Here is a 27,650-nt window from a genome sequence, read left to right on the forward strand (position 1 = left end):
GCAGGGTTTCAGGAAAGATTCGGATATAAGGACGGCATGAATATTTTTACTATCGAAGGAAGACAGCAAATCGGGGTAATGAGAAGGTATACTCTGTGCATTTATATACACTACATTAAAGTTTTTAGTGAAACCGGAGAAAGTTGAATCTAAAAGAGAGTTTAGTGGAAGAGAAGCACTATGAAAACTATCTTAGTGACGTACTAAGATACTCACTATTGTCTTTCGAGTCGCTTAAACTGAGAGTGTTTGAAATCATGCTGGTTATATTAACAACCAACTATTATATGTATGTATAAAATACTAAAAATAATAATAATTAAAAAATAAATATATATAAAAATGGATAAAAAGTTAAAATATATATGAATAAAAAAAAAAAAAAAAAAACAAAATATATATTAGTAGGTTTAGCAATTGAATCTACAGAACTGGTACTGGGAATAGCAGCAGGAATAGTAGCCAAAGTAATATCATTTTGTGTGCATTTAATTGAATTAAGTTCAGCTGTTGTGACAAGACGATGGCGCTTACCGTCTGACCCAGTAACAATAACGGCACCATCCTTCGTCCAGCATTTAGATATTCCAAACTTCCGTCTCGCAGCCATAAACAGTTCATGTCTCTCCTTAGTAAGGAATTCCGAAAGAGTCACACCTGTATTTTTGGAGATGTTTTCGAGTACCAGATTTTATTACAAAGCAACGCATCATGGAATTTGACAAGAATAGCTCGAGGCTTATCTCGCGTGGATTGACCCAATCGCTGGCATCGGCTGAGCTTATCCATGGTAAGCTCAGGCAACTTGAGATGATCTGATAAAACCCTCGACACCACAGTTGGTACATTCTCCTTTACTTCTTCAGGAATTCCATGCAAGAGCATCTTCCTTCTACTAACTAACTCCATTTGGATGTATTGCTTTGACAGGAGTTCAACTTGCTTCTGAAGGCTCTCCAACGCAGTTAAAACAAAGACTCTAAATGTATTAAACTGAGCCGCTATGTTGGTGGTTGGACTTGATGCTGGGATAGAACTCTGAAGAGTCTTTTGAAATTCAGCCATCCGTGAGTTGAAGTGTTCAGTCAGTTCTTGAATTGAGTGCTTGATGGACTTCATAGTGCAAGTTTTTTTTTTTTTTTTAAATATTTCAATGTTTCTGTTTCTGGGGGATTAAATCCGTGTTATGGAGATTTAGCTGGCAGGTAGGGAGAACAATTAGAACATTTGTATTAGTGTAATTATTGATCTTCCAATTTATTTAATAAAAATTAACAAGAGCTCTTATAAAACCGTGTTATCTTTTATTTGACACCTACCCAAAACCTATTTGAGTTCTTCAAAAAGTTGTATAAGTAGTAAGTATGTATACCACATACAAATACATCGACAAATAACAGATGTGCTCAAATAATTATAAAAACAATAATCTTCTGCGAAATCGTTAACAATATTATTTTGTCATGCATTGATTGTGTGTAAAAAGTTAGCTCGTCGGGAAAGAACGCTAGACCTTAAGGCCCACGATAATAGTTTTACTCAAATATCTTCCATGTACAGACAGTGATCAGTTACATTTTATTATATATATATAGGTATAGATTATATGATTTTCAACTACCGACATGCTCATACATACATATATATATATATATATATATATATTATATCTCATATAATTATGTACATTTTCAGATAACAAACGGGTCCAAACGGGTCCAAACGGGTGAAACGGGTCCAATGGTGAGTGTAAGATTAATCATTTTTCACAGATAATAATTATTTATACAGGTATTTATTATTCCTCCGTCAATTTGTATTTATTTACAGCAATGATAAAACTATTTGCTCCTACGAATTATTCTCTCTTTAGGCACAAGCCAAGATTGTAGACACTACAGACGGCGGCCATATATTTGGCCCGTTCGTTTGTTTAACTTATATTGTTTGAAGAAAAAACATTTTACATAATTTCATATAGATATAATAGATCAAACGAAACTTAGCTTTTATAAAAATACTATCTTACCTTACCTATATTTTACCTTTACGTCTTATAAATTTCGTTGTTTGACTGTCATTGATGTAATAGCCAAATATAGAACAAATATTTAGTTATATTTAAAGCATACATGTAAATGGTGAATCATCAGGCGATCGTCGATTTACGTTTACCTATTTACAGAATAAATAAATGTACCTTGAGATGTAAAAACATTACTCGGAACAGATTATACATTAATTTAAAAAATGTCCCTAATAAACGAAGTTGATTTATATACACGTTTAAATATTCAAGATGTAGGATACAATTAGTGTCACTTGCCTCAATTTGAAATCTATTCTGCGACACAAAATGTTAAAATAAAGGACTATGTTTTATACGTTAAGTATCTTTGGAAATCCCTACATACAGACATAGATACAGACACTAGTCTGCGGACCGTTGACTCAAGCGAGTCAGCAGCAGGAAGAGGACGACTCTGGAGAGCCAGAAAACGGCCTAGAACTGGACCAGCTTCGTCCAGCGATGAAGATGAAGGCGAAGATACAAACCTGAAATCGTTGAAGTCGAATAGTTCAAAAACGACGTCGCGAGCAAAGAAGCGTGAAGCTGCAAGCCTAGAGGCGGAAAAAGAGCTTGAAGAGCGAACACGCTCTGCAAACGAGAACCGACAAGCTCTAGGTTTGCATACGGTGGAGGGTGACGATGCTCGAACTGCTGTTGCCCTAAATAAACAGGTTGTTGATGATGTCGATATCATACTTAAAGTAGCAACAAGGTCGAAAAACTTAAAGGGCACATTCCAACGTGCCCTAAAAGAAGCAGCGGCCTCTATCAAAGCTGCAGTAGAAGCTCTACACAGTAGGACGTCAACATCGGAGACATAAAAGCTACAGGTGGAAATCGGCCAACTTATGAGGCAAGTTAATGATCTTCGAGGGGAAAGTTATGAACTGCGGGAAGAAATCACGCGACTTAAACAGAGTTCTCCCGAATATCTTGCTTCTGCCGAGATCAATCGGAAAGCAAACGATTCAACAAACGGAGAAAGCACCAAAGAAGACGCTGACAGACGAATTCGTACGTTCGATAATGATTCAAGTGGGGACCATAATGGATGCGATCGAGATAGAATCCCTAAATGACAGGCTTCTACCGAGAAGACCTCTACGGCCGCCACTAGCTGCGGACCGTGCAAACAACGTGAATAAGACGGGCACGAACACTTCTTCGCAAACAAAAGGCAGAACCGAGTGCCTGATGGCTAACCTTCTTTTTTGATGGTTAGCCATCAAAAAAGAAGAAAAAGAAGAAGTTGACAAAAAAGAAAACGACCCTTGCCGCTCAAGATGCAGCTGCAGCAAGAGCCATGCAACATGGAGAGTCTTCTGTACCATCTGAGGAACCGGAATCCACGAATCAAACTTGGGCCACGGTATTGAAGAAAGGCGCTAAAAAACAAGTAACAATAGCTACAGAGAAAAACGTGGAGAGCAAGAAACGAGTGAAACTTCGCACTCCAAAATCTTCAGCGGTGGTCATAACGCTGCAACCGGGAGCAGAGGACAGAGGTATAACCTACGCAACAACACTAACCGAGCTCGAATTCTTGAGGTGCCGAGCATAGCCAGTGCCGAGCAGGCAGATGCCTTGGCCAAAAAGCTAAGGGAACACCTGAATGAGGGTAATGTCCGGATAACTACACCGACAAAGTGTGCTGATATCTCCATTTCAGAGGTAGCAGTAGCAGTAGCTCAGGCTGGGAATTGCCCAGTGGAAACCATAAAAAACCTGGTGTAATCCGGGTTATGCCAACTGGGCTAGGATCTGTATAGGTTCGATGCCCTATAAAAGCAGCGAAAACGATCGTCAATTCTGGTCGGCTACAAGTTGGATGGGTATCGGCTAAGGTCAAACTCCTAGAACCCAAGCAATTCCGTTATAGGGCACAAAGGGGCGAAATGCACAGCACAGGTTGACCGCAGTCAGTCACGCATCGGGGTGCAAAGCTTGCAATGCATCTGTTTCTGATAAGAATAGGCCTAGGAACGCTGTTACCTTGAAGCCCTCACAGACGACATGTCAGGCAAGTGACGTCGTAGCCATGGAGGAAGACAATTAGCCATAAAACGACTATGAACCTTAAGGTGTTACAAGATAACATCAACCACTGTGCCCGAGCGCAAGATCTACTCGTACAGAGTATGCTCGAGTGGTCCACACATGTGGCCGACGGTTATAATTGGGTTGGGGATGCAAATAATACGGTAGCCCTGGTCCTACAGAACCCTGGTGCCCTTCATTTTGGCAGTGTTCAAAGGTTGTGGATGGATTGCGGCATACGTCGGGAAAGTTCTAGTCATCGGGACATACTTTTCTCCGAACAAAACCGTGGCAGAATTTGAACAATTTCTGAATGGGGTCGAGGCCGTGTTCAGTCACACCAACCACATTTCCGTGGTTCTTGCGGGTGATCTGAACGCAAAATCAGTGATGTGGGGATGTCCAACTACTGACGCCCGTGGAAAACTCGTGGAAGAATGGTTGTCAGAAGTCGATCTTAGCATCAACACATGTGTGAGGCAACAAGGCGGGTCAATTGTTGATATCACATTCGCGAGTACCACTTTGATAAACCGCGTTCAGAACTGGAGGGTCGCTGAGGACATAGAAACCCTATCTGATCACCGGTATATTCTTTTCGAAATCACTGGAAGTCAAATAACAAAGAATGCGCAAGCTGGAAGACTGACCAAACTTCGATGGAGCTCGAAACGTCTGAACAAGGATGTATTGATCGAAGCCGCAATTGTTCAGACATGGATATTCAGTCCGATAGAGCAACCTGTCGATATTGATGAGATAGCTAGCTCACTGCGTAGCGCTATGGCTGACATCTGTGACGCTTCTATGCCTCGGGTCGAGGCAACTCCCTCCAGACAGCAAGTTTATTGGTGGTCGGACGAAATTGCCGCATTGCGTAAAACCTGCGTTAAAGCCCGACGGAGATACACAAGACATCGCAGACGACGGCGACGACAACAGTCTCAATTAGAAGCTGGAGAAGAACAATTCTATGCGGCCTACAAAGATGCAAAAAAGGCTCTAAAGCTTGCCATTCAAAGTGCGAAAGAGACTGCATACCATCACATGATAGACCTGGTCAATCGAGACCCATGGGGGCAGTCCATATCGATTGGTTCGAGGTAAGCTCCACCCTTGGGCGCCGCCGATAACACAGCCTGCAACTGCAAGTATTGAGAAGTGTTATCGAGGCATTATTCCCAGATAGAGCGGACTACTCCCCCACTTTTATGTCGACGCCTCACATAGAAGAAAATGTAGACACCTTGGTGCCTGGTTGGTTGATGGTCACTCAAGATGAGCTTGAAGCAGCTTTGTCAAGTCTGCGTTCCAAAAATGCAGCCCCTGGACCGGATGGGATCTCAGGCTGAATCTGGCTCAACGTCCTGATGTTAGAAGCATTTGCAACGAAGCTCAGGTGTATTTTTTCGTCCTACTTAGAGCAAGGCCGATTCCCGGTGACATGGAAGGAGGGTCACTTAGTCCTACTTCGTAAGGATGGACGGCCGGCCGATAGCCCATCTGCATATCGTCATCTTGAACATTTATTTATCAATTAAAAATATGTAATTACTTCTAAATAAAGTATATTTTATAGCTTTTTTTGACAAAATAATGAATCAAGTACAAATTTAAATGTCATGACCAAAAAACCGCGGTTAACTGACAATAATGAAGATAGAATAATGAGAAATGACAATAAATCATAATGGTGTCTTAGTTTTTTTTTGCTCAAAAATATAACAGCATCAAAATAACCCAATGGGAACATGTTAAGTTTAATCTAAGATCGAGGGTACATATTTGAACATTTGTAGTAGCAGGGTCAAGTAGGTATCTACCACTGAGTTTTCATGTTTAATTTATGTCTGTCGTTCGCGACTGTCAACCATGTACTTAGTTAATTAAATCAAAATCATATTAGAATTTTAATAAAGACGAGAGGATTAAAATAATTCGATTCATACAGAGTTTTCGTAATGTGTGTATATGTAATATAGTTTTTTTTAATGTTAACTATGAGACATTACTAAATAACTTCTATTTATAATTAATTTTAGAGTCCTCTTGGAGACTGTGATTGAACATTTGCAAAAGAACGCGATGTCTTTACAAACAGTAACATGAGAGCTCATAAAGAAGAGAAAGGAACTTTAAAACTAAGAAATTCGAATAAGTCAAATAACGAAATGGTATGGGTTTTGGCGCCTTAGTTTATTTTACATGGAATATATTTAATAATTAATATAAACATAATCATTTTAGGTTTTAATTGGAGACGGAAATGCATCAGTTCCAGCCAGACTTCTCGAGAACATGGACTAGACTTATACGAATGGCACTCGTAAACTTTTGACAGCTGCCTTTTCAAGAAAGTAGGTTTAAATGACATTCTTGGACATGTTCACCACTTCATGTCGATATTCATATTAACATGGCACAATATTCTTTTCAGGGTATTGGCGGCTCATTTAGCATCTCTGTTAGCGAACAGGAAAGCCTTCACCGGCTTTTCCTGACAAACCTGCTAAAAAGAAACTAGACGCAGCTCTAGTAAATGATATTGTTTAAACTGTGGTAGAAAATTATTCTGTACCAGAGAATGTAGTAAGGTAAAGTTTAACTAACTTTCATTAATGTAAAGATATATTGATTTTATATCAGTTTGTATTCATTTTTCTTATTTCTTGTGTTTAGAACCAGCATAACCACGAAATGTGCTGACGAAAGCAAAATGTTTAGAACCCGTGAACAAAATAAGAAGAAGATTTAATGAAAATATTATATTAAACATGTATTTTTTCAAAGAAAATATTAATACTAAATAATGAAATTTTTATAATAAGGGTTAACAAACATTTCAGAAAATGATTTTATTTAACTGTATTTGGACTTAATCGGTTATATTGCTTAGTACAACTTTAGTATAATACTTACTAGCTTAAAAAGATACAGGTAGAAACATTCGTTCTAGAAAAGAGCATCCAATAGGATAAGGAAAATAAACAATAGGTTTATTGAGGTTGCCTTGTTATACAAAGTAATGCTTAGCGGCCGAGTTTAGCCGAAAACATGTACCTTATATTTTATACTAGGAATGAAAAGCACGGTACTTTGAATAACTGCTGACAATTGCCATCGAAAGCTTATTTGAACTTCTAAACAATAACGAATCGATAAACAGTTTTACAGTTTCTTAGTGAGCTTTTACTTAGAAGTATTTATTTATTTTAAATTGCAGTTAATTAAGCGTTAAAATGACTACGTTTTCAGATATCGACGCTGCGTAAGCTTTACTGGAGTTGCACATAAACCCCCACCGGAGTCATCATGATAATACTTGTAAGTGATAGCTTCTAATTGTATATAGATAACGAATCTAAATAAGGATTTATTTTAATTAATTACGTTTAAATTTTTACAGTCGAAACCAGATCTATTGGCGTCGAAACACAGGTAAAGATAAAACTAAAATGGTATGGTGGATAAACTTCTATTGAACTGAGGACACCCAAGTACCCGACGGTTGTCCTCCAATAAATATCAAACAAAAGATTTCATTATGCGTGACCACAGTATGCAACCGATGCATTTCTCAAATGTTTTAGATCTAATAATAACTGAAGTAAAATATTATTAGAGTATTATAACCACGATACTATTACTGGCTGTACTCTATTTATACCTAATATACCGCTTAAAATTTTTAAAATTATTTATTACAAGTTTTCGCCCGCGTATTCGGGGAGATATATTCGGAATAAATATTTATTTATTTGTAATAGCATACTTACAACATACATATAAAGCATTAAAAATAATTATTTTATTAAACAGGAATAGTAAATCTAATATGCATGTCAATTACAATAGCACTTCCAGATTCCATCTAATCTAATTTAAATTAAAAGTAACAAAAAATCATCTGTAACTATTAAAAATGTCAAAATTAAATAATAAATAATGTCATTGTTATTATAAAGAATCAATCGTCGAAATCATAATTAAAATTATTAAAAGTAATAATTAAAACGAATCATGCATTTTATAATAATTAAGTAACTTATTTCTAAAGATTAAGGTAGAGTCATAAAAAATGTCAATCTCGGTATTGATCTAACGATATTATTATATTTACTATACAACCGTACTAAGGGAGCTTGTTTACCAATATGAGACTTTACGCAAGGAGTATGAAATATTTTGTGTGTGTGAGTACTTCTGTGTGACTTAGACGGAACTGATATCAGTATTCTCTCAATTAAGTCTGAGTTGGTTACCTTATAGTTAATAATACTGTGTAGGAATTTAAGTTCTAACATTTCGCGCCTACTCCGAAGAGAAATCGTATAAATTTTGCCAAACGTTCTTTGGCAAAATTTATACGAAAAATCCTTTTCATGAAAAAGCAAGATGTTTCGTAATGGCTCGCTGAATACTCTCAATACGCTGAGATTGTACGCTATACAGTGGGTTCCATATAACACTAGCATACTCAAGACTAAGCTACGCACCAATGAATTGTACAAGAGTAATTTAGTTTTCCTTGAAAAGCCTTGAGTGTTCCGCTTGATAAAACCAAGATTTTGAGCCGCTTTAACAAATATGTTATCAACATGAGTTACAAAGGTTAGACGCCTGTCAATAGTGACTCCTAAGTCTTTAATTTGCGATAATTCTTGTAATATTTTATTTTCAATTGAGTAACTAGAAACAAGCGGTTTTTTCTTACAGGTAAATTTTATATGAAAACATTTGCCTACGTTAACAGTCATATTTTTGAGATGACAGCATGCAATAATATTGTTGAGGTCGTACAATACGACCGTATTTTACTGTTTTGTATATTTTGAGATCGTCTGCAAACACAAATGAACACATACAATACTTTATATTCTCAGTAATATCGTTTATAAAAACGAGAAACAAGAGGCGACCCAAATGTGAGCCATTAGAACCCCACTTTTAGCTAAATATATCTGAGATTCAAACCCAGTTACGGCAACTGTAAGAGATCTTTATGCCAAATATGACTGAAACCATCTAAGTAGAGTGGTTCCAAGGCCATACTGATGTAATTTATTAAGAAGTATTTGATGGTTTACTTTGTCAAATGCGCTACTGAAATCAGCATGTATAGCATCTATCTGGTCCCCCCTGTCCATTGCTAATGCCAAGTCTGAAGTAAAATGTGTTAGATTAGTTTGAACTGTGCTGCGAGTGTGTGATGATGTTGTTAAAATGTTTATTAAGCAAGGGATACACTAGGCTCTCTAACAGCTTAAAAAGACAGGAAAGGATAGAGATTGGACGGTAGTTATTCGATCGGTCTCCATATTTGTGAACTGGTACTATTCGCGCTTTATTCCATTCCTCGGGGAAAATACCGTCCTTTATAGAATTATTAAAAATTAACGTCAATGGAAAAGCTAGAGCAGAGCCGCATCTTTTTATTCAAATAGGTGGAATTTCGTCTGGACCCGCTCCTTTTTCAGGATCTAATGATTTAATTTTTTTTAACACCTCTTCGTTAAATGTTATTTTAGTAAGTGTTGTAATGTGAGTTATATGTGTGTGAAGTGTAATGTATATTATTTGGAGTTATCGTGTGTGTAGATTCATTAGGATAGACAGAAGAAAAGTGGCTAGCGAAAAGGTTGGCTATTTCTACGCCTGAACTAGCGCTAATGCCACCCAACGACATAGATGCAGGCAAAAAATTTACATTACGTTTGCTTTTAAAGTAATTCCAAAATAAAGTCTGATTCTTTTGAATATTATATTCGACGTTTCTTTTGTAGTTATTATAACAACTATCAAATAAATCATGGCAGTGACTACGCAATATTTGAAATTCAAGTTTATCCCTAGGGTTACCATATTTTCTCCTTTTCCTTGAGTAACTTAGTAAGGTTGTGTTTGAACCATTTAGTATACTTAGAATTCCGTAATTTTCGCTTAGGTACTAATCGCTCTATTATTTCATACAGAGTGCTGTAAAGTATCTCTATCATGGCATTAACATTATTACAATTGGAAAATTTGTAATACCAATCCATATCACTTAATTCGTTACCAATCTCTGCATAATCAGCCTTATAAAAATTGTATCGTATACAGACTTTGGGTCGGATGTATGATATATGAGGATACGAGAGACTTATTAACAGATTAGGATGATACAGAATCAAATACGTACAATCATCACCTGCATTCCATTCAATAAGGCCCATATTAAAACCGCCTACTACTATTACATCATCAATTTGATTAGTAACAACATATATATTTTCAAAAAAAAATTTAGTATTTTCTACTTTTACCGGAGGTGGTAGGTATACAACACAAACACCGCCTTTTTTAACAGAATAATCACTGGTTATGTCTAATTTAACCCACATCATTTCATTGTCGGTCTCCCAATGACATACTCGGCAAGAAGAAATATCTTTAGATATAGTAATTAATACGCTTCCTCCGTCTTTTTTTGAGAGTTCTGAACAAAAACGATCCTTCCTGTACACTATATAGCGTGAATCAAACAGCTCATTACTCGAGATTGCGAAGTTCAACCATATTTCAGTAAAAATTACAACTTTATAATTAGAATTTAGGAAATTTTTTAGGATATCGTACGTTTTTGTTGCCTCTTACGTTTTGATAGTATATATCTAACATTTTGCTAACCCATAATACTGGTAGAAATAATGATGTTAGCTTATAAGCTTCAGACAATCTTCATTCTTGATTTGTTTTGCCTGGCTCAATTCATCCTTACGTACAAAACTTTTTCCATTTCTCACCCAAGTGAAGCGGTATTTCATTTCCTTGGCTCTAGTGTGTGTGGCTGCGTGAAGTGCTTTATTTTCTGGCGATAAATATTCCGAAACATATATAGGTTTACATGTCCCTCATTCCGAGGTGATGTGATTTAGTTTTTCTTTAGATTTTTTTTATTAAATTGAGCAACAACCGCTAACATCGCGTCTCGATGTCTTGCACTTTGTAGCTAGACGATGACTGATCGCGGTTTCTCGTTTTCGGTGTTTCGGTTAAATTGCGCAACTCTAGTAACATGTTTTATGTCGTCTTCCGTCAAAGGATTTACAATAACATTACTTATTGAACAATTACATTTGATAAATTTTCATTTCCATGCTCAGGAATACCATTTATCTCAACATTGCACTCTCTCATATGCACTTCAACAATATTTAATCTAGAGGTAAGGTCTTTTACAGAGGATTAAAGATTATCATTTTCACGTTTTAGTTGGTCAACAATGTTTAATTTTTTCTCAAGTTTTGATTTCATTTGCTCATACTGCGCATTAATAAAGTTAAGTGATTCACAAAAACCTTTTATTTGATCATTAATAGTATTTAGCTGCGTGGTTACTAAATTATGTATTGTTAAAGCTAAATCTTGCTGTATAATGTTACGAAGTTTACTTTCTGTGAGGTCTATATTATCGACTTTATATTGAGTATTGGTATATTGCGTTTGATTGATTGACTCAGCTTTTTACGTTTCGTAAAAAGCTTTCGTCCCTTTGTACTCAATTCTTTTGTATTAGTTAATGATCGGTAGATAGTGAAATGCTTATAGCAAAACACCCACCACACAAAAAAGTCACACTGTTTTGTTCAGATTAGATTGTATAGTATGTTAACTTTACTAAAAACACAATTGTTTACTCTGTGAATGTTGATTTAATTTATGTTAAGATGTAATATTGATACAAATATATAATAATGATAATATTGTTTTCTTGTCATGACATTTAAATTTGTACTTGATTAATTATTTTATCAAAAAAAAAAAACTATTAGTATATTTTATACTTTATTTAAAAGTAATTACATATTTTAATAGATTAACAAATGGTACAAATTAATAAAAGATCTTTGTCTCCTTAATCTCAAATATTCGGATTCGTCCGCTTCGCAGAAGATGGCGAGACGTTCTCTCGGTTTTGTTGTTCGTGCTTTTTTCTGTACCGTTGACGATTTCTATATAACTTTGCTGCGTCCGAACATTTTGTCGTAATAGAACTTCTGTAATTTTTTTAACACTAAGTCTCCGGACTACAAAAACATATTTTGTCATTTACTTAATTTTTTACTTTATGTTATCTGATTTTTTGTTAGATGGTATAATACAAAAAATATTCCATTTTCTTAATAAAATATCTAAAAAGTTAAAAGGTACAAAAGTTATGGGATTAAAATATGAATACCAACCTAACAATCCTTTTAGGAACATTGCACCTTTCAGCGACGGTGTTGACAATATCGTCTACTATTTACAATTAAATAATACAATTTTGCATTGAATGCAAGTATTACCTCTTGGTCGTCAGTTTGAGTTATTATATTATTATTACTTAGTGCGCTCTGACTTGGCATGGCTAATGATTGATTTGCGGCTGAAAAATAAAAGAAAATCTTGTTATATATGACTTAAATGGCTAAGAGTAAACCCATTACGACTGGCTATTGAATGTTCTATCATTCAGCATTGCATTGCTTCTTTCCTATTTTTGAAATTCTATTAACTGACAAAAGGGAATACGTTATATTCAGGGGAAGGTAACCCAAAGCTAATATACCACTTTTAATCGTAACTTATTGACATAATTGTAAATGTTCGTCTCGTCGCTAAAGTGTGGGAAGTCCAATCGATTTCTGCCATTAGTCTGGCAGGCACGGTGACATTGCCGTTTCCAATTGAAACCTACGAATTAAAAGTACTTTAATAATTATATTGATTTCACTGTCGGTATAAGTAGGTAGTTGTTAATTTTTTTCATTATTCACTTATTTATGTTAGAATTTATATTAATCAATAATGGCTTTTATTTATTGATTGATCTTTTCCCTATAAACAGGTGATTAAGGTATTATATAGTCAGCACCTCATTACAGCGCCACATACAAAATAGACCATAGAATAAATATAATAGCTGTCTTTAAAATAATCGAGTATAATAATTTATTAAATATTTTGTATCGTAATTCATACTAAATAATAACTTTATAGTTTAATGTGTTTAAGCTTTTTAACAATACGTCAAGCGTTCTTTAAAAATAATTGCAATTCGTTTTTATTTAATCGTTTTGAAATTAAATTAGGACCATAGAAATTCTACAATTCAGTTGATTATGAGTCCTATGTAATATAAATACGTTTGTAGCCTTTGAGTTGTGAAAGCACATATTTAAAGATCCCGGATGGACCAATAATAATGTTGCTGGATTTTTTTTGAGAAATTGTCAGTAGCAGCTCGGACTTCCGAAGTTAGCAGTTTTAACACCCTTGCCTCGGAAAGCACGAAAGCCTTTAGATCTGCACCTGGTCTCTTTCAGTAAATTACTTTTACCCATTGGACGCCAGTGATAGAGAGATACGTTATATATTCTGTGCTAATATTAAAGTCTATTTGGATCATTAGGTCAAGTTTACGTCGAACTTTAGAGGTAATTAAATTTTATATACTTAACTACTTATGTATACACATGAATAATATATAAACATACAAACCATATCAACATTGTTAACCGACAATGGCAAACATGCGTTAGTAGTCTGCGCTGATACTCTACGTATTTTTAAGCCACCAGCCATCTCATCCATTTCGAGCTCAACACTTGACGTATTTTGAAGAACAATGGTCGGTTCTTCTACTGCTAAAATCTCTTCATTCTCATCTAGTCCTTGATCTTCAGATGTCCTATCCATTATTGATCGACTTTCATTTTTTTCGGAATTATATAATACGGCTAGGACCTGCTGGTACAAGTGTTTTAATGCCGTTTCCAGTTCTTCTAAATTGACAATTGAAGGATAATCGAGAACAGGATCGGTCTGCGTTCCTTGATCGAATGTCAGTTTAAGATTCTGAACGTTCCTCTGATTTGCGGCTGAAAAATAAAAGAAAATCTTGTTATTTATGACTTAAATGGCTAAGAGTAAACCTATTATGACTGGCTTAATAGAACATTCAGCATTGCATTGCTTCTTTCCTATTTTTGATTTTCTATTGTCAAAAGGGAATACGTTATATACAGGAGAAGGTAACCCAAAGCTAATATACCACTTTTAATCGTAACCTATTGACATAATTGTAAATGTTTGAATCAGTACTGTAACTCGGCGGCCGACCAATCATCGTCAGTTGGCTGGCTCGCCTAGCGTTGAAAGTTTTTTAATTTAATCGTATATTTCGAACGCTTAGTCTTTTACTATATATATATATATATATATACATACTTAACTACTTATGTACTTTTTACACACAATCAATGCATGACAAAATAATATTGTTCACGATTTCGCAGAAGATTATTATTTTTAAATATTTAAGCACATCTGTTATTTGTCGATACATTTGTATGTGGTATACATACTTAATAATTATACAACTTTTTGAAGAACTCAAATACTAACTAGTACCTCGGTAGGTATATATTAAACATAGGTACTCCATTTATATATTTTATATACGAGGATATAGTAAAGATTAAAAAAACCGTATTGATTAATGTGAGATTGCTTCTGTCGAAAAATAAATGCTTCAAAAATGTATACTACGACGCGATCTCGATATCGATATACGATCTTCTTACAATTTATTATATTCATAAAATATACGAGATTTTATAAGTCTTAATAACTATAAGGCTGGTCACAGTTAAAGAAATTTAGGCTTAGATATATAATGACCGTTTTTACAGTTATATGATTCACCTAAATTAAGCTAGGTGGCTCGCTTGAAAATTTTTAATTTTTTTTTTACAAATTTTCGCCCGTGTATTCAAGGGAGGTATATAAGTTATAAATATAGTATAGTTCAGTCAGTAATAGTGTCGTTATAATATTCTAATAATATTTTACTTCAGTTATTATTTGATCTAAAACATTTGAGAAATGCATCGGTTGCGTACTGTCTCATGTGTAACGAAATCTTTTGTTTGATATTTATTGGGAGACAAATGTCGGGTACTTAGGTATCCTTAGTTCAAAAGAAACCATTTTAGTTTTATCGTTACCTGCGTTGCGACGCCAATAGATCTTGTTTCGACTGTAAAAATTTAAACGTTATAAATTAAAATTAATCCTTATTCAGATTTCTTATCTATCTATAATAATAAGCTATCACTTACAAGTATTTTCGTAATTACCTTGACGGGGGCTGTTGTGCAGCTCCAGCAGCGCTAGAGCGTCGTCAATATCGGCGAACATCTTGTAAAGGGAAATGAATTGCAATTTAAAATAAATAAATATTTCTTAATAAATGCTCACTAAGAAACAGTAAAATTATCGATTCGATTTTGTTTAGTAGTTACAGTTCAAATAAGAATCCGATAGCAATTGTCAGCAGTTATTCAAAGTACCGTGCTTTTAAATTGTCAATTCCAGGTATAAAATATAAGGTACATGTTTTGGGCTCAACTCGGTCGCTAAGCATTACTTTGTATAACAAGGAAACCTCAATAAATCTATTGTTTATTTCCTTATCCTATTGGATGCTCTTTTCTAGAACCAATGTTTTTACCTGTATCTTTTTAAACTAGTATTATACTAAAGTTGTACTAAGCAATATAACCGATTAAGTCCAAATACAGTTAAATAAAATCATTTTCTGAAATGTTTGTTAACCCATATTATACAAATTTCATTATTTAGTAATTATATTTTGTCTGAAAAAATACATGTTTAATATAATATTTTCATTAAATCTATTAACAATAAATTTTGAACGCAAACATTTATTAATTAAAGAACTAAATTTAAGCGGGTGGCCTAGCCTATAAGGTCATGATTATTTTATGTTATGTGGGTAATTGGAATGTCGAAGAGACTTCACCTAGTTCCCATTAAATTTTAGTCTATTTTTTAAAACATTTGCAAAATAAAATTAAAAATAATGAGGTCTCGTTGCATACCACTTTTTTATCCCTGGACATATTTCTATATTTAAAAATAGTGAATTAAATCTTTTCACGATCTAGTAAATCACTAATAAACAATAAAAATTTAATATTTGTTCGTTTCATAATAAATACAAATTATATAAATGAATATTAAATCATCTCGCATGAGCATATATAGAACTTGCGGTGAGGCGAAAAGGTTTTCTACGGAAAGCACAACGGAACCTTAAAATCGAATCAATATAGATTTAGCATGTTTTTATAGAAAATTGGCAACAGTTTATATTAAATGAGTTTTGGATTTTTTTACAAATAATGTAAAATTTTCATTAGTATTCTCAAAAAATCCACTATGGCATTTTGATTAAGCAAAAACAGTTATTAATGTTAATGTATCCAAACATTTTAGATCTGATCTAAATATATTATCTTCTTTTGTGAAATAATTTTTTATAGAATTTCAGGTAAATTCCTATCTACTTTCATTGTCCAGTACCCTAAAAGGGAACATAAAAATTACGACTATAGTTACTTATTGTCTTTGAAACAATTAATGTTTAAGCGCTTTACTGCTGTATTATTTTAGACTTATCTTGTACATTTTCTGGGCAATTAGAAATCTTTAAAATCCTAATATTATGAATAAAATTTATTGAAGTTGTAAAATGTTACTATTTATAAAATATATTTTCTTCATCTTCAATCGCTTTTGTTATCTTAAGGAGATAATCTTCAAACAGGGTTAGGAGGCTTTAGACATTATTAGACAACATTAAGAATTTTGTTATTGAATAAAGACTTATTTCTTACCAATCGAATTATTTCTTTATAAAATGGAACCTTACACATATTTTTCTGTCTCTCGATCTAGACTTTACATATAAGTTTTTTTTTAAATTATAACACTAAGATATTTATTAAAATACTGACACGCACTAAGCTCTTCGATCTTACTTCGAAAACTCTAAAGTTTGACGTAAACTTGACCTAATGATCCAAATAGACTAATATTAATTACGATACAAAATATTTAATAAATTATTATACTCGATTATTTATAGACAGCGATTTTATTTATTCTATGGTCTATATTGTGTGTGACTCTGTTATGTGGTGCTAACAATATAATACCTTAATCACCTACTTATATGGAAAAAATCAATCAATAAATAAGGCTTTTATTGCCTTATATAAATTCTAACATAAATAACGAAAAAAATTAACAACTACCTACTTATACTGACAATGAAATCACCGTGCCTGCCAGACTATTGGCAGAAAACGATTCGACTTCCCACACTTCAGCGACGAGACAATTGTTGCAAGCCGTCTTTCCTAGAAGGTAACTACTAATTCCCGTTAACATTTAAATAGAAATTAATCAAGTGCATTCCTTCTTACATTGTCCTTGTATTATGCTTTGTTTTAAATTTTGTAACCCTAAAAATTTTAATTTTTCAATATTTTAATTTTATTAAAATGTTGTATTTATTTTACCTAACCTAACCGGTTTATAAAATAAATTACGGTTATCGAATCGGCATTCATTGTTTCGACATTTATTATCTATGCTGTTTGAGAGATGGCAGCACTACGTTGTTCGCCGGTCAAACATCTTTTTGATCGTTGAGCAAGCGCCGGTCGCTTACCGATGCCTGTCAGTTTAAACGATTAAATATATTCCTTTTTGTAAGTATATTCGTTGAATATACGTCATCTACTTTGTAAAACTTATTTAAGAGGTTCGAGTTACCAAGCCGTAAGTAAAACACATTGTATTCGTTTAGTCGAGGCATATTATTTGTTATTTGAGTAGTATTTAATCGATTCTTCGTTTAATTCCAGTCTTTGTATCGAAACCGTGCCTCTTGCAATATAAGTCATATATTGCCTTATTTCTACATATTTAAACACTCCTGAGGTGAGTTGATGCATAAATTACATTCAATTCAATATATCACGTGGTTCAATATTTATTTTTATCAATTTCTTAATATTTTGTTCAAAAACTGAACATAGACCTTGTCAATGTACTAGGTGACCTGGGTCGAATCCTAATGTGATTCGAATTGTTTAAAAGCTTTGTTCCATTAAATTAAGTATAGTTCATGCTTTCTAATAATATTTTATTGCTAATTAAGCAATAATTTGCCATATTCTGACACTTTAAAAGTTAACTTTAATAACCTCAATTGTTTAGGTTATTACTTGATTTTATTAACTTATTTTTCTTTGTACCTGTGTCTAGGGCATTCTTAGGACCTTCTTAGTATTTATGCAAGATAGGTAATAAGTTGTTTTGTTCACAGGGAGTGTTTATTTTTCTTTAATTTTATATATACTTTGTATATTGCATTACAAAGTAATATAATATTTTTCGGTGAACTCAACCTAGGAATTGTGGCTGATTTGGGGCTGTTGGAGGCTCCGCTGTTTTGTGAAGGAGAGGCTGCTTGTCCTGTGGCCTGCTGTTACTGCTGGTGCTTTTTGCTGCTTCGCACTGCTTTTATTTATTTGTTCACTCATTGTGACAATGCGTTCGGGGTTTGCACTATCCTGCTTATTTCTTTATTTAAGTCTATTACTTAATTTTAACCGATGCCAACTCGCCTACAACTAACTTGTAATATTTTATTGCATGAATGTTAACTTAATTGACCAGATGCTGTCAAGGGCCCACCCCCTGATTTTTTATGTTGTAAATTTTATAATTAAAATTTTATAATCTTTATGATCAGTTTTATTAATGTAACGGTAACTTGGTGGAACGAACACCGTGACAATATTCTTAGTGAAATTAAAATACATTAAAAAAATATAATTTAATTATTAACGTATTAATAATCGAGATTAATATTTGAAAGCATTGTCCGATTTATTTCCATTTAGATTAAAACTTTAATAAAATATGGTACGTAAACGAACCTTTACGTCTTATAAATTTCGTTGTTTGACTGTCATTGATGTAATAGCCAAATATAGAACAAATATTTAGGCGATCGTCGATTTACGTTTACCTATTTACAGAATAAATAAATGTACCTTGAGATGTAAAAACATTACTCGGAACAGATTATACATTAATTTAAAAAATGTCCCTAATGAAAGATGTTGATTCTTATACACGTTTAAGGCTGCCTGTCCACCGTAGCGGAGCGAGGCAGCGGAGCGGAGTAACAGAGTAATGCGGAGCGGAGTTGCAGTCTGTGTATGTCCACCAGAGCGGAGCTAGAAAGTAATGCGGAGCGGAGTTGCGGACTATTTTTCATACGCGGGGATATGAGTACGCGACGAGTTATTTCGAGCTCTCGGCGGCAAGCGATTGATTTAGTGCTACGCGAAATGTCAGTGACAGCAGACATGTTGTCGAAACAGTTAATACGTTATTACTTTACATTACTCGAGGCAGAAGAGTTGGAGTCAGAAGAAACAGAATTATATACCATTTGAACAATTCTATAAGGAAACATAGATTTTGGTTAAGAAATCATATCAAACATCGTTCAGAACACAGTGAATATTTTACCTTTTTCCAAACTGCTGATGAAGAAACATTCGAAATTCTTATAGAGCTTTAAGATGTACTTTTCATGAACTTAATGAAGTTCATGAAAACTCTGATAGAACCATATATTCGGAAACAAGACACAAATTACAGGAAATCAATCAGTAGCTGTGAAAGATTAGCAGTGTGTTTAAAGTAAGTACACATTTAGAAGTCAAAATAACTTTTATTTTACTAAAAATCATAATCCATCTCACATTCTCGCATTTTCATTGGCTCCTGTTCGCTCTAATACAGATGTGTCTATGTCCTGGATTGTTTGAATTTGTGAAGCGCTAGGAGTATCAGTACTAGTGTTGATATTAATTAGAGCACTAGGAGTATCGATACTAGTGTTGATATTATTTGGAGCACTAGGAGTATCGATACTAGTTTCGATATCATTTGGAGCAGTAGGAGTATCGATACTAGTTTCGATATCACTTGGAGCAGTAGGAGTATCGACACTAGTGTTAACATTTTCGGGAGTAGGTGTTGATCCTGTAGAATAACCATAATTATTTGGAGAATACCAATTATTTTGAAGATTACTTTCTTCAGCTAATATTACCGCATTAAAGCAGGATTTTTTAATTTGAAGTTGTAAATAATACGGTAGTTTTTTCGTCGACGCAGCCAAATTAAAAAAAAAATAGTCTATTTCATCGTATTTATTACTGGCTGACATCATATTTTTAAGTTCTATCCGTTCTCGTTCTAACAGTTCACGACGTTCTTGATTTTTTTTCAATAGATCTAGAATTTCATCATTCTTTCTTTTTTTGGATGTGGACGGGAGAGGCTCAAGAGCTGTTGAATTATTAGGAACACCAACAGAAGGAAGACTATTTGAATTTGACGGCAACAAATTGCATGAATCCCGTGAACTCTCATCAATGGTATTTGGTGGATTTGAAGATGACCGGTCTCTGTTGCACATGTAAGGCAACAGAAACGACATGGCTTTCTGATATTTCCATTCTTTTTGTTGTTTTCTAGCCTGTCCACTCCGTGTTGCATTTTGTCTTTTTAAGGCATCTCGATGGTTACCTCTTAGTTGTTTCCATCGCGATTTTGCAGTTTTCACTGAAACAGTTAACATACACAATGTATTCTATGGTCTATTTATAAAAAAATAATAGATGCACATACGTTACGTATAATTAAATAGGTTTATTTTTAGGTATTTAGCAACCGGTCAGTCATTTACAACGATGGGTGAGAATTTTAAAATTGGATTGAAAAGTGTATCGAGAATAGTTGATGAGGTTTGTGATGCTTTATGGAATGTATTGCAACCTCTTGTTATGCCGCAACCAACCGAAAAGGACTGGAAAGAAATCGCAAAAGATTTTGATGAACTATGGCAATTTAAAAATTGTACAGGTGCTCTTGATGGCAAGCACGTATACATCAAGGCTCCCTCGAAAACTGGGTCCTCGTTTTTCAAATACAAAAAGAGGTTTTCTGTAGTATTGATGTGTTTAGCTGATGCCAGAAGAAAAATCATTATGATTGATGTGGGCTCTATGGGGAGATTTTCTGACGCAGGAATTTTTGATAACAGCGTTTTCGGGAAAAGTCTAAAAGAGAAGAGATTAAATTTACCTGCGCCGGCACCATTGTATCAAGGTGGCGCAAAAATTCCGTTCGTATTCATAGGAGACGAAGCTTTCCCATTAATTGAAAATTTTATGAGGCCATACCCACGTGATAAGACTAAACACAGAAAGAAAAATATTTAATTACCGATTATCTAGAGCACGTCGCATTGTTGAGGCAACTTTCGGTGTATTGACGAGAAAATGGTACGTGTATCGTAAAGACTTCGAATGCAAAATAGAAACAGTTGACAAGGCAATAAAAGCAACATGTGTTTTGCACATTTTTTTAATTCAAAGACAACCAGATTATATAAACAATATTGAAAGTAACATGGAGCAAACATTATTATCTGTTGATGATATTACAGAAACACAACATTCTAGTAACGATGGATATGAAGTTCGCGAAATGTATTGTTCATACTTCAATAATCAGGGGAAGGTTCCATGGCAAGATTCTAGAATTTTGAAAAGAATCTCTAATCAGTAATATGGTTTAGGTATCGGATATTATTTAGGTATTCTTCAGTTAAATAAAAAAAATTATAGTTTAGTTAGCATCATATTTTAACTCGACTTGTATGGCACTGAGCATCTTTTGTTTAAATGATCGAAAAAATATATGAACATACGCCTACTAGAGGGTATTATAGAATAAAGATTTATAATATTACTTACCATGCGATATTTTTGTTTCAATGATTATTTGGTTCCACGCAGCATCTTTTGTTTCATTGCATTTGTAAAATTCTGAAGACGTGTTCCAAATGCACGGAAACTTTTTCACACTATCGATAAGTTTTTCATCCATTTTCTTCACTACGTCGTCTACAAATGCACTAGTCAGACTACGCTGGTCACTGGCACACTGCGGGGCGCGAGCGCAGCCCGCACTCGCTTCCCCGCTCCACTTCCCCGCTCCGCATCTCCGCTCCGCTTACCGGTTTTGTATGAATTTTTAAACAAGTTCGCAATTCCCTGTCCACTAAAGAGGAGCGGAGATTTTGTGCAATCTTATTGGTTAATATTTATCCGTTTCTCCGCTCCGCTGCCTCGCTCCGCTCCGGTGGACAGGCAGCCATAATATTCAAGATGTAGGATATAATTAGTGTCACTTTGCCTCAAACTGAAAACTATTCTGCGACACCAAATGGTAAAATAAAGGATATTAATAAAAATGATTAAATTAAAAATAAAACTCTTTATAATTCTAGCTACTCATTCCTTAACTGGAAAGCAAGCACCGGCGTTTGTGAACAAATCACCGAAAAAGCAATTGGGCCCCAAATTAGTAGACGATATTGTCAACACCGTCGCTGAAAAGTGCAATGTTCCTAAAAGGATTAGGTTGGTATTCATATTTTAATCCCATAACTTTTGTACCTTTCAACTTTTTAATTTTAAGATATTTTATTAATGGAATATTTTTGTGTTATACCATCTAACAAAAGAAACAGATAACATAAAACTAATTATTAGAATTAATTAAGTAAATGAAAAAATATGTTTTTGTAGTCCGAAGACTGTGTTAATAAAATTACAGGAGCGCCATTACGACGAAATGTTCGGACGAAGCAAAGTTATATAAAAATCGTCAAAGGTTCAGAAAAAGCACGAACAACAAAACTGAGAGAACGTTCCGCCATCTTCTGAGAAGCGGACGAATCCACCACAGTTGAGATTAAAGAGACAAAGATCTAATATCAATTTGTACCATTTATTAATCAATTAAAATATGTAATTACTTTTAAATAAAGTATAAAATATACTAATAGCTTTTTTGACAAAATAATAAATCAAGTTTAAATTTAAATGTCATGACCAAAAAACTGCGGTTAACTGTAGCTATGTATATGAAAATAAAGCATAACGGTATCTTAGTTTTTTTGCTCATTTATCAAACATTGTAAAGCAGTGTGATGGATTAATCTTGAAACTTTCTCTGTATAAAAAGAGTCGTACGTACTTAGTTACTTAACTCAAAATAATATTAAAATTTTCGCAATTCGTAGCACTGGTACAGGTACGATACGAATAAAATAATAGCTTTACAATTTTACCTATATTTTTATTATACATTTGCCCTCCATAGATTGGAGACATATTTGAGGCTACAACAATGTTCGTTAAGATTTGCTTATAGTAGGTATGCCCTAGTAACCATGTTATAAAGTTCGATGTAATTATTAGTATGTTACAATAATAATCAATGAATCGGTAATCTAAAGTTATAGCCAGACAGTTGTCTGACTATACATTTTCTTTTTTACGTAGAAGGCCATTCTATTATGCATTTTTTATACTTCGTCACTAGATGGCGTCGCAGAACATCGATATCTACGCCGTTCAACCGAATTCCATCCAATTATTATATGTGTGTAAATCTTTTGTCCCTTATCGCGTAATTAGTTTTATCAAGGTCGGATACTCAAGTAGCGAAACAAACTGGACAGTTGGTGCGTTCATTGTGTGACAAACGATTCTAACCCTGTGAAAAGACAGAAATAATCCTTATATGGAAGATTATACAATCTTCGATATAAAAACGACCACGGTTTTATCCCTAAATGTAGTTTCTCAGTGATGATTTTTTATGCCATAGCATGACGCAATCTTATATTGCATTAAAATCCTGAAGATAATAGGATTTTCCAGTTTTTATCATTCATAACTTATAACTATTTATCATGTAAGTGCTGACAGCGAAACCTAATAAAATGTCTCGATTTTAGATTTAAAATTGCGACTCGATGACAATGTAAACAAATAAATACGGAGTCCAATAATAAAATTAAATGCTTCGTTATCTATAAATATGTTATTTTAATTTATTCTTTATCCTATTTAACATTCTCTTTGAATTTATTATATTATGCATTCCAAGTCAAGAGGTTAACAAAGAATATATGTGGCAAACATGCTTTATAAATAATTTAATTGAGTGTTTTAGATTGCAACATCTGAGGAGAATGCTAATCCAGTACCATATATAGATACTGAAACACTATTGATAACGGAAACAAAAACAAACAATGCAACGGTTTTTGGGTGTAGTTGGAAAACCAAAAAATATTTTAATTAAAAAATAAATAAAAAGTAAAATTTAACCTCGTTTTGTTTTAATTAAATCCTGAAAATTATTTATCTCCCAAAACAGGGAATGCAGTTACTATGGCAACATTATGTGCATAAATTGACATACTATCTTTGTTTCAATCGCGGTTGCACGGGGACTTGGTCCGTTAGTTTCTTTGTCGACGTCAAGAATCTAACGTTCTAGTTTTCCAAATATACTGTTAACCACCCATGGTGGGACAAGGAATGTTGGCATTTATGATCTGTAAAAAGTTAAATGTTAATATTTTCAATTTAACTTTTTAGCTTTTATTTGATAGTTTGCTCTTTTACATAATACTATGTTTTAAGAACGAATTATGATAACATATGAAGAGTTTTCTATCAATGAGATAGGCCTGCCATACCAAATTTTAATTAATGTATTTAATATAGAAAAAAAATCAGATCAGATTTAAAAACGGCGTTATTCCCGTGCCCATAATGAATATCACAGATTATTTTATATCTCAACCGTAGGCAGACAAACTAATGTTATGATCTCAACCAATTATATCATGTCTATTGAACGTCAAAAATTGGTTATTTGTATTTACTCCTCTAGTAGTTAGATTAGGCTATCGGTAGATGTAATGTAAGGAGTAAAACTTAATATATTGAAACAAAAGGTGAGCCAGGATAGCGAAAGAAGTGTTGTGTTGTTATAAACAATATTCATTAAAGAGGCAGAGTAACCACCCTGTTCAAGTTCAACAATAATTATGATTGTTCATTGTAAATACATCGCTTTTTATACAAAAGTTAAATCATTATAATGTCGGTCGTTGTAAAAATCATATCACGAAGTTAAATAACATTAAAACAAAATTTATAATCAAATTAACTTCAATAAATATTAGGTTATTCTAAATTATATACGCGTTGGTCGTAGCGTTGAGTTTAACAATATATAAATATTCGTATCACAATTTATAATGGTATATCACTCACACTATAGTAGTACCGTAGACAGATAAGCTTAGTTTCTCTGTCTACGAGTAGGAATAATTAATCAATTAATTATTACTAATTTCACTGCAGTCCATGTTAACCATATTAAAAATGAAGTTGTTTTGATTAATTTTATTAAGTATTTCGTAAATATTAATGTTTGATTAAAATAAAACGACAGCATCCGTGTCTGTCTTAAAAATTCAGTTGGTTGGCGAAAATATTATTCAATTAAAAAATTAAATTTTAATAGTTATGTTAAACAAATGATATCACACGTTCTCAACTATTGCATACGGCCAACTCTCCTCCTTGTTCCAAGCTTGGGACTGGCACTATGAGTCCCTATCCAGCGGCGGAGCTACGTAGCGTCCAGACGTCCACGATCCACGTTAAGAGGATACTGCATTTTATGCATTTTTTCTGAAACATTAGATACCGTAACAGCCTGTGAATGTCCCACTGCTGGGCTAAAGGCCTCCTCTCCTCTTTTTTGAGGAGAAGGTTTTGGAGCTTATTCCACACATGACACATGCAGGTTTCCTCACGATGTTTTCCTTCACCGTAAAGCACGAGATGAATTATAATCACAAATGTAATGTAATGTAATGTAATTACAGGCACAAGGGACATAAAATCTTAGTTCCCAAGGTTGGTGGCACGCGGTCTTACCACAGGGCCATCTCGGCTTATGAAACATTAGATAACATAATCGGTATTCTAAATTTTCAGAACTTATTTTTTTAAAATTATTTATTGGAGCCCGCAACTTTTCTTAAAACAAATAAAATAGTCACATAATAGATTGATAATCTCACATACCTGTAACTTGTGTCCCGGTTCCCTTGACCCCATTACCTAATTCTAATTTTTAGTTTACTATTAATTAGATGAATTTGAGCAATCGGAGTTATAGGCAGAAATATTTTCTTTCTTAACTTTTTAGCGCTTCTTCTTATTTTGTACGCGTGTTCTAAACATTTTGCTTTCGTCAGCACATTTTGTGGTAATACTGGTTCTAAACACAAGAAACAAGAAAAATTAATATAAACTGATATAAAATCAATACATCTTTTGTAAGAATACCCCAGTAAAACAATCCTTCATATTTACTTTAAACATTTTATTCTCTTCCACACGTATCTTGTTATATAATTTTTTACTAATTAATATTTTACAATTCAATTACAATTTTTATTTGAATTCCTGCAATCACCCTGGCAACCATCGAACGAGTCGATCTTCCCGTGTTTTTTTTCTTTTTTTATATATCGCGTAGTTTTATACGCTCAATAATTTCCAACCAGTGTTAATTTAGTTAAAAATATTACAATTATTTTCTAAAAATCTCAAAATAATTATTAAAAATCAGTCAAACCTTACACTCGACTATCCGGATAACGTGTATGACCCCATACACGTCTCAGGTGAGAACCTTACACTCGGTAAACTGACTTATCGATTGCATGAAAAATAAATAAATTAAAAAAAAAATTAAAACCATAAATTAAACTATCGTAATTCATATTACTTACATATACAAAAAAATACAATACATTACGATAAAACTTTTAGGATTCAAACTTTAGATAATTACATTACATCAAAACAACCATATCACAGTATAAACAAAAACTCATAGATTTACTAAACATTTGTCAACCATTGTCCGTAATTAACTCAATTTTATATTTTTTCTTTAACCCTTAAAACTAAATTATTATCAACAATTTTACCATAAAACAACCAACTTTTTCAACATTTTCAATCCTTAAAATTAGGTATGTACGTGACGAATACAGGTAGCGAACCCATCCATTCTCACTCCCGTCTCTCGCCAGTACATACAACCATAGAAAAAAGTAAAGTCGTGAACCAATCCGAACTCACGCTTTACACTTGTTTAACCATCAACCATAGAACTAAGCAAAGTCGCACGCTCACGCTTTACACTTGTTTAACCATCCAATAGAAAATCAAAGGTCAAGTTGCGAATCCATCCATTCTCGCTCTTGACCTGTAACAATACAAACACATTTTGTAGCCAAAATATCAATCAATCAATAATATCAATTACAAATATCCGAAAAACATGGCAAAATAGAATTAATTACTCTGATTCTTCGTTGTCATCATCATCGCATTTCATATCACTATTATATCAAGTTCTAACGAAGCAATACGGCTGCATTCGATCTGGCGCTACAGCAGTTTTACCCTTGTTTTCATTCCCTTAAAACCAAGAATAGGCTATAACCAGCCTCTTTATATCAATCATCTATACATATAACAAAAATGTAACCGATCGCTGTCTCTACATGAAAAAAATAGGAGTAAAACTATTATTGGGGGCCTTTATCAATGCAATAGAACCCAAAACAATGTTTGTTTGTCTGTCCGTTTGTTGCGGC

At 33.7% G+C, this 27,650-nt stretch overlaps 2 protein-coding genes, 2 long non-coding RNA genes and 1 pseudogene across 5 annotated transcripts; 1 reads left to right on the top strand and 4 right to left on the bottom strand.

The window, feature by feature from the left end:
• Positions 1 to 255: 255 nt before the first annotated feature.
• On the bottom strand, positions 256 to 1,119 carry LOC126772067 (uncharacterized; annotated as a pseudogene).
• An 11,469-nt stretch (positions 1,120 to 12,588) lies between these two features.
• LOC126771981 (uncharacterized) lies at positions 12,589 to 14,059 on the bottom strand. Its single transcript, XM_050492184.1, has 2 exons — positions 13,634 to 14,059; positions 12,589 to 12,826 (listed from the first exon to the last, which is right to left on the bottom strand). The coding sequence occupies exons 1-2, from the start codon at positions 13,829 to 13,831 to the stop codon at positions 12,707 to 12,709; spliced, it is 318 nt and encodes a 105-aa protein (XP_050348141.1). The 5' UTR covers positions 13,832 to 14,059; the 3' UTR covers positions 12,589 to 12,706.
• A 3,557-nt stretch (positions 14,060 to 17,616) lies between these two features.
• On the top strand, positions 17,617 to 18,944 carry LOC126772004 (uncharacterized). Of its 2 annotated transcripts, none has more exons than XR_007669598.1 (3): positions 17,617 to 17,785; positions 17,872 to 17,947; positions 18,336 to 18,944. It is a non-coding gene; the product is annotated as an uncharacterized LOC126772004 (long non-coding RNA). The 2 variants fall into 2 exon arrangements; XR_007669599.1 differs by having other exon boundaries at positions 17,618 to 17,785; positions 18,422 to 18,944.
• Positions 18,945 to 19,784: 840 nt separating this feature from the next.
• On the bottom strand, positions 19,785 to 21,985 carry LOC126772068 (uncharacterized). The gene is made up of 2 exons (XM_050492240.1): positions 21,853 to 21,985; positions 19,785 to 20,656 (listed from the first exon to the last, which is right to left on the bottom strand). Exons 1-2 carry the CDS (start codon positions 21,983 to 21,985, stop codon positions 19,785 to 19,787), a joined length of 1,005 nt encoding a protein of 334 aa, XP_050348197.1.
• Positions 21,986 to 25,434: 3,449 nt separating this feature from the next.
• On the bottom strand, positions 25,435 to 26,464 carry LOC126772005 (uncharacterized). The gene is made up of 3 exons (XR_007669600.1): positions 26,353 to 26,464; positions 26,062 to 26,257; positions 25,435 to 25,662 (listed from the first exon to the last, which is right to left on the bottom strand). It is a non-coding gene; the product is annotated as an uncharacterized LOC126772005 (long non-coding RNA).
• Positions 26,465 to 27,650: the final 1,186 nt, after the last annotated feature.

This window comes from Nymphalis io, chromosome 11, assembly GCF_905147045.1.
Source record: "Nymphalis io chromosome 11, ilAglIoxx1.1, whole genome shotgun sequence".
Taxonomy (NCBI): domain Eukaryota; kingdom Metazoa; phylum Arthropoda; class Insecta; order Lepidoptera; family Nymphalidae; genus Nymphalis; species Nymphalis io.

Bases quoted from the DNA above. Each gene is read 5' to 3' on its own strand.
- LOC126771981 (XM_050492184.1), bottom strand. From the start codon at position 13,831: ATGGATAGGACATCTGAAGATCAAGGACTAGATGAGAATGAAGAGATT. The intron at 12,827-13,633 runs GTTTGTATGTTT...TTTAATTCGTAG, and splicing joins CGGTTAACAATGTTGATATG to GTTTCAATTGGAAACGGCAA.
- LOC126772068 (XM_050492240.1), bottom strand. From the start codon at position 21,985: ATGGATGAAAAACTTATCGATAGTGTGAAAAAGTTTCCGTGCATTTGG. The intron at 20,657-21,852 runs GTAAGTAATATT...TAACTGTTTCAG, and splicing joins TGAAACAAAAATATCGCATG to TGAAAACTGCAAAATCGCGA.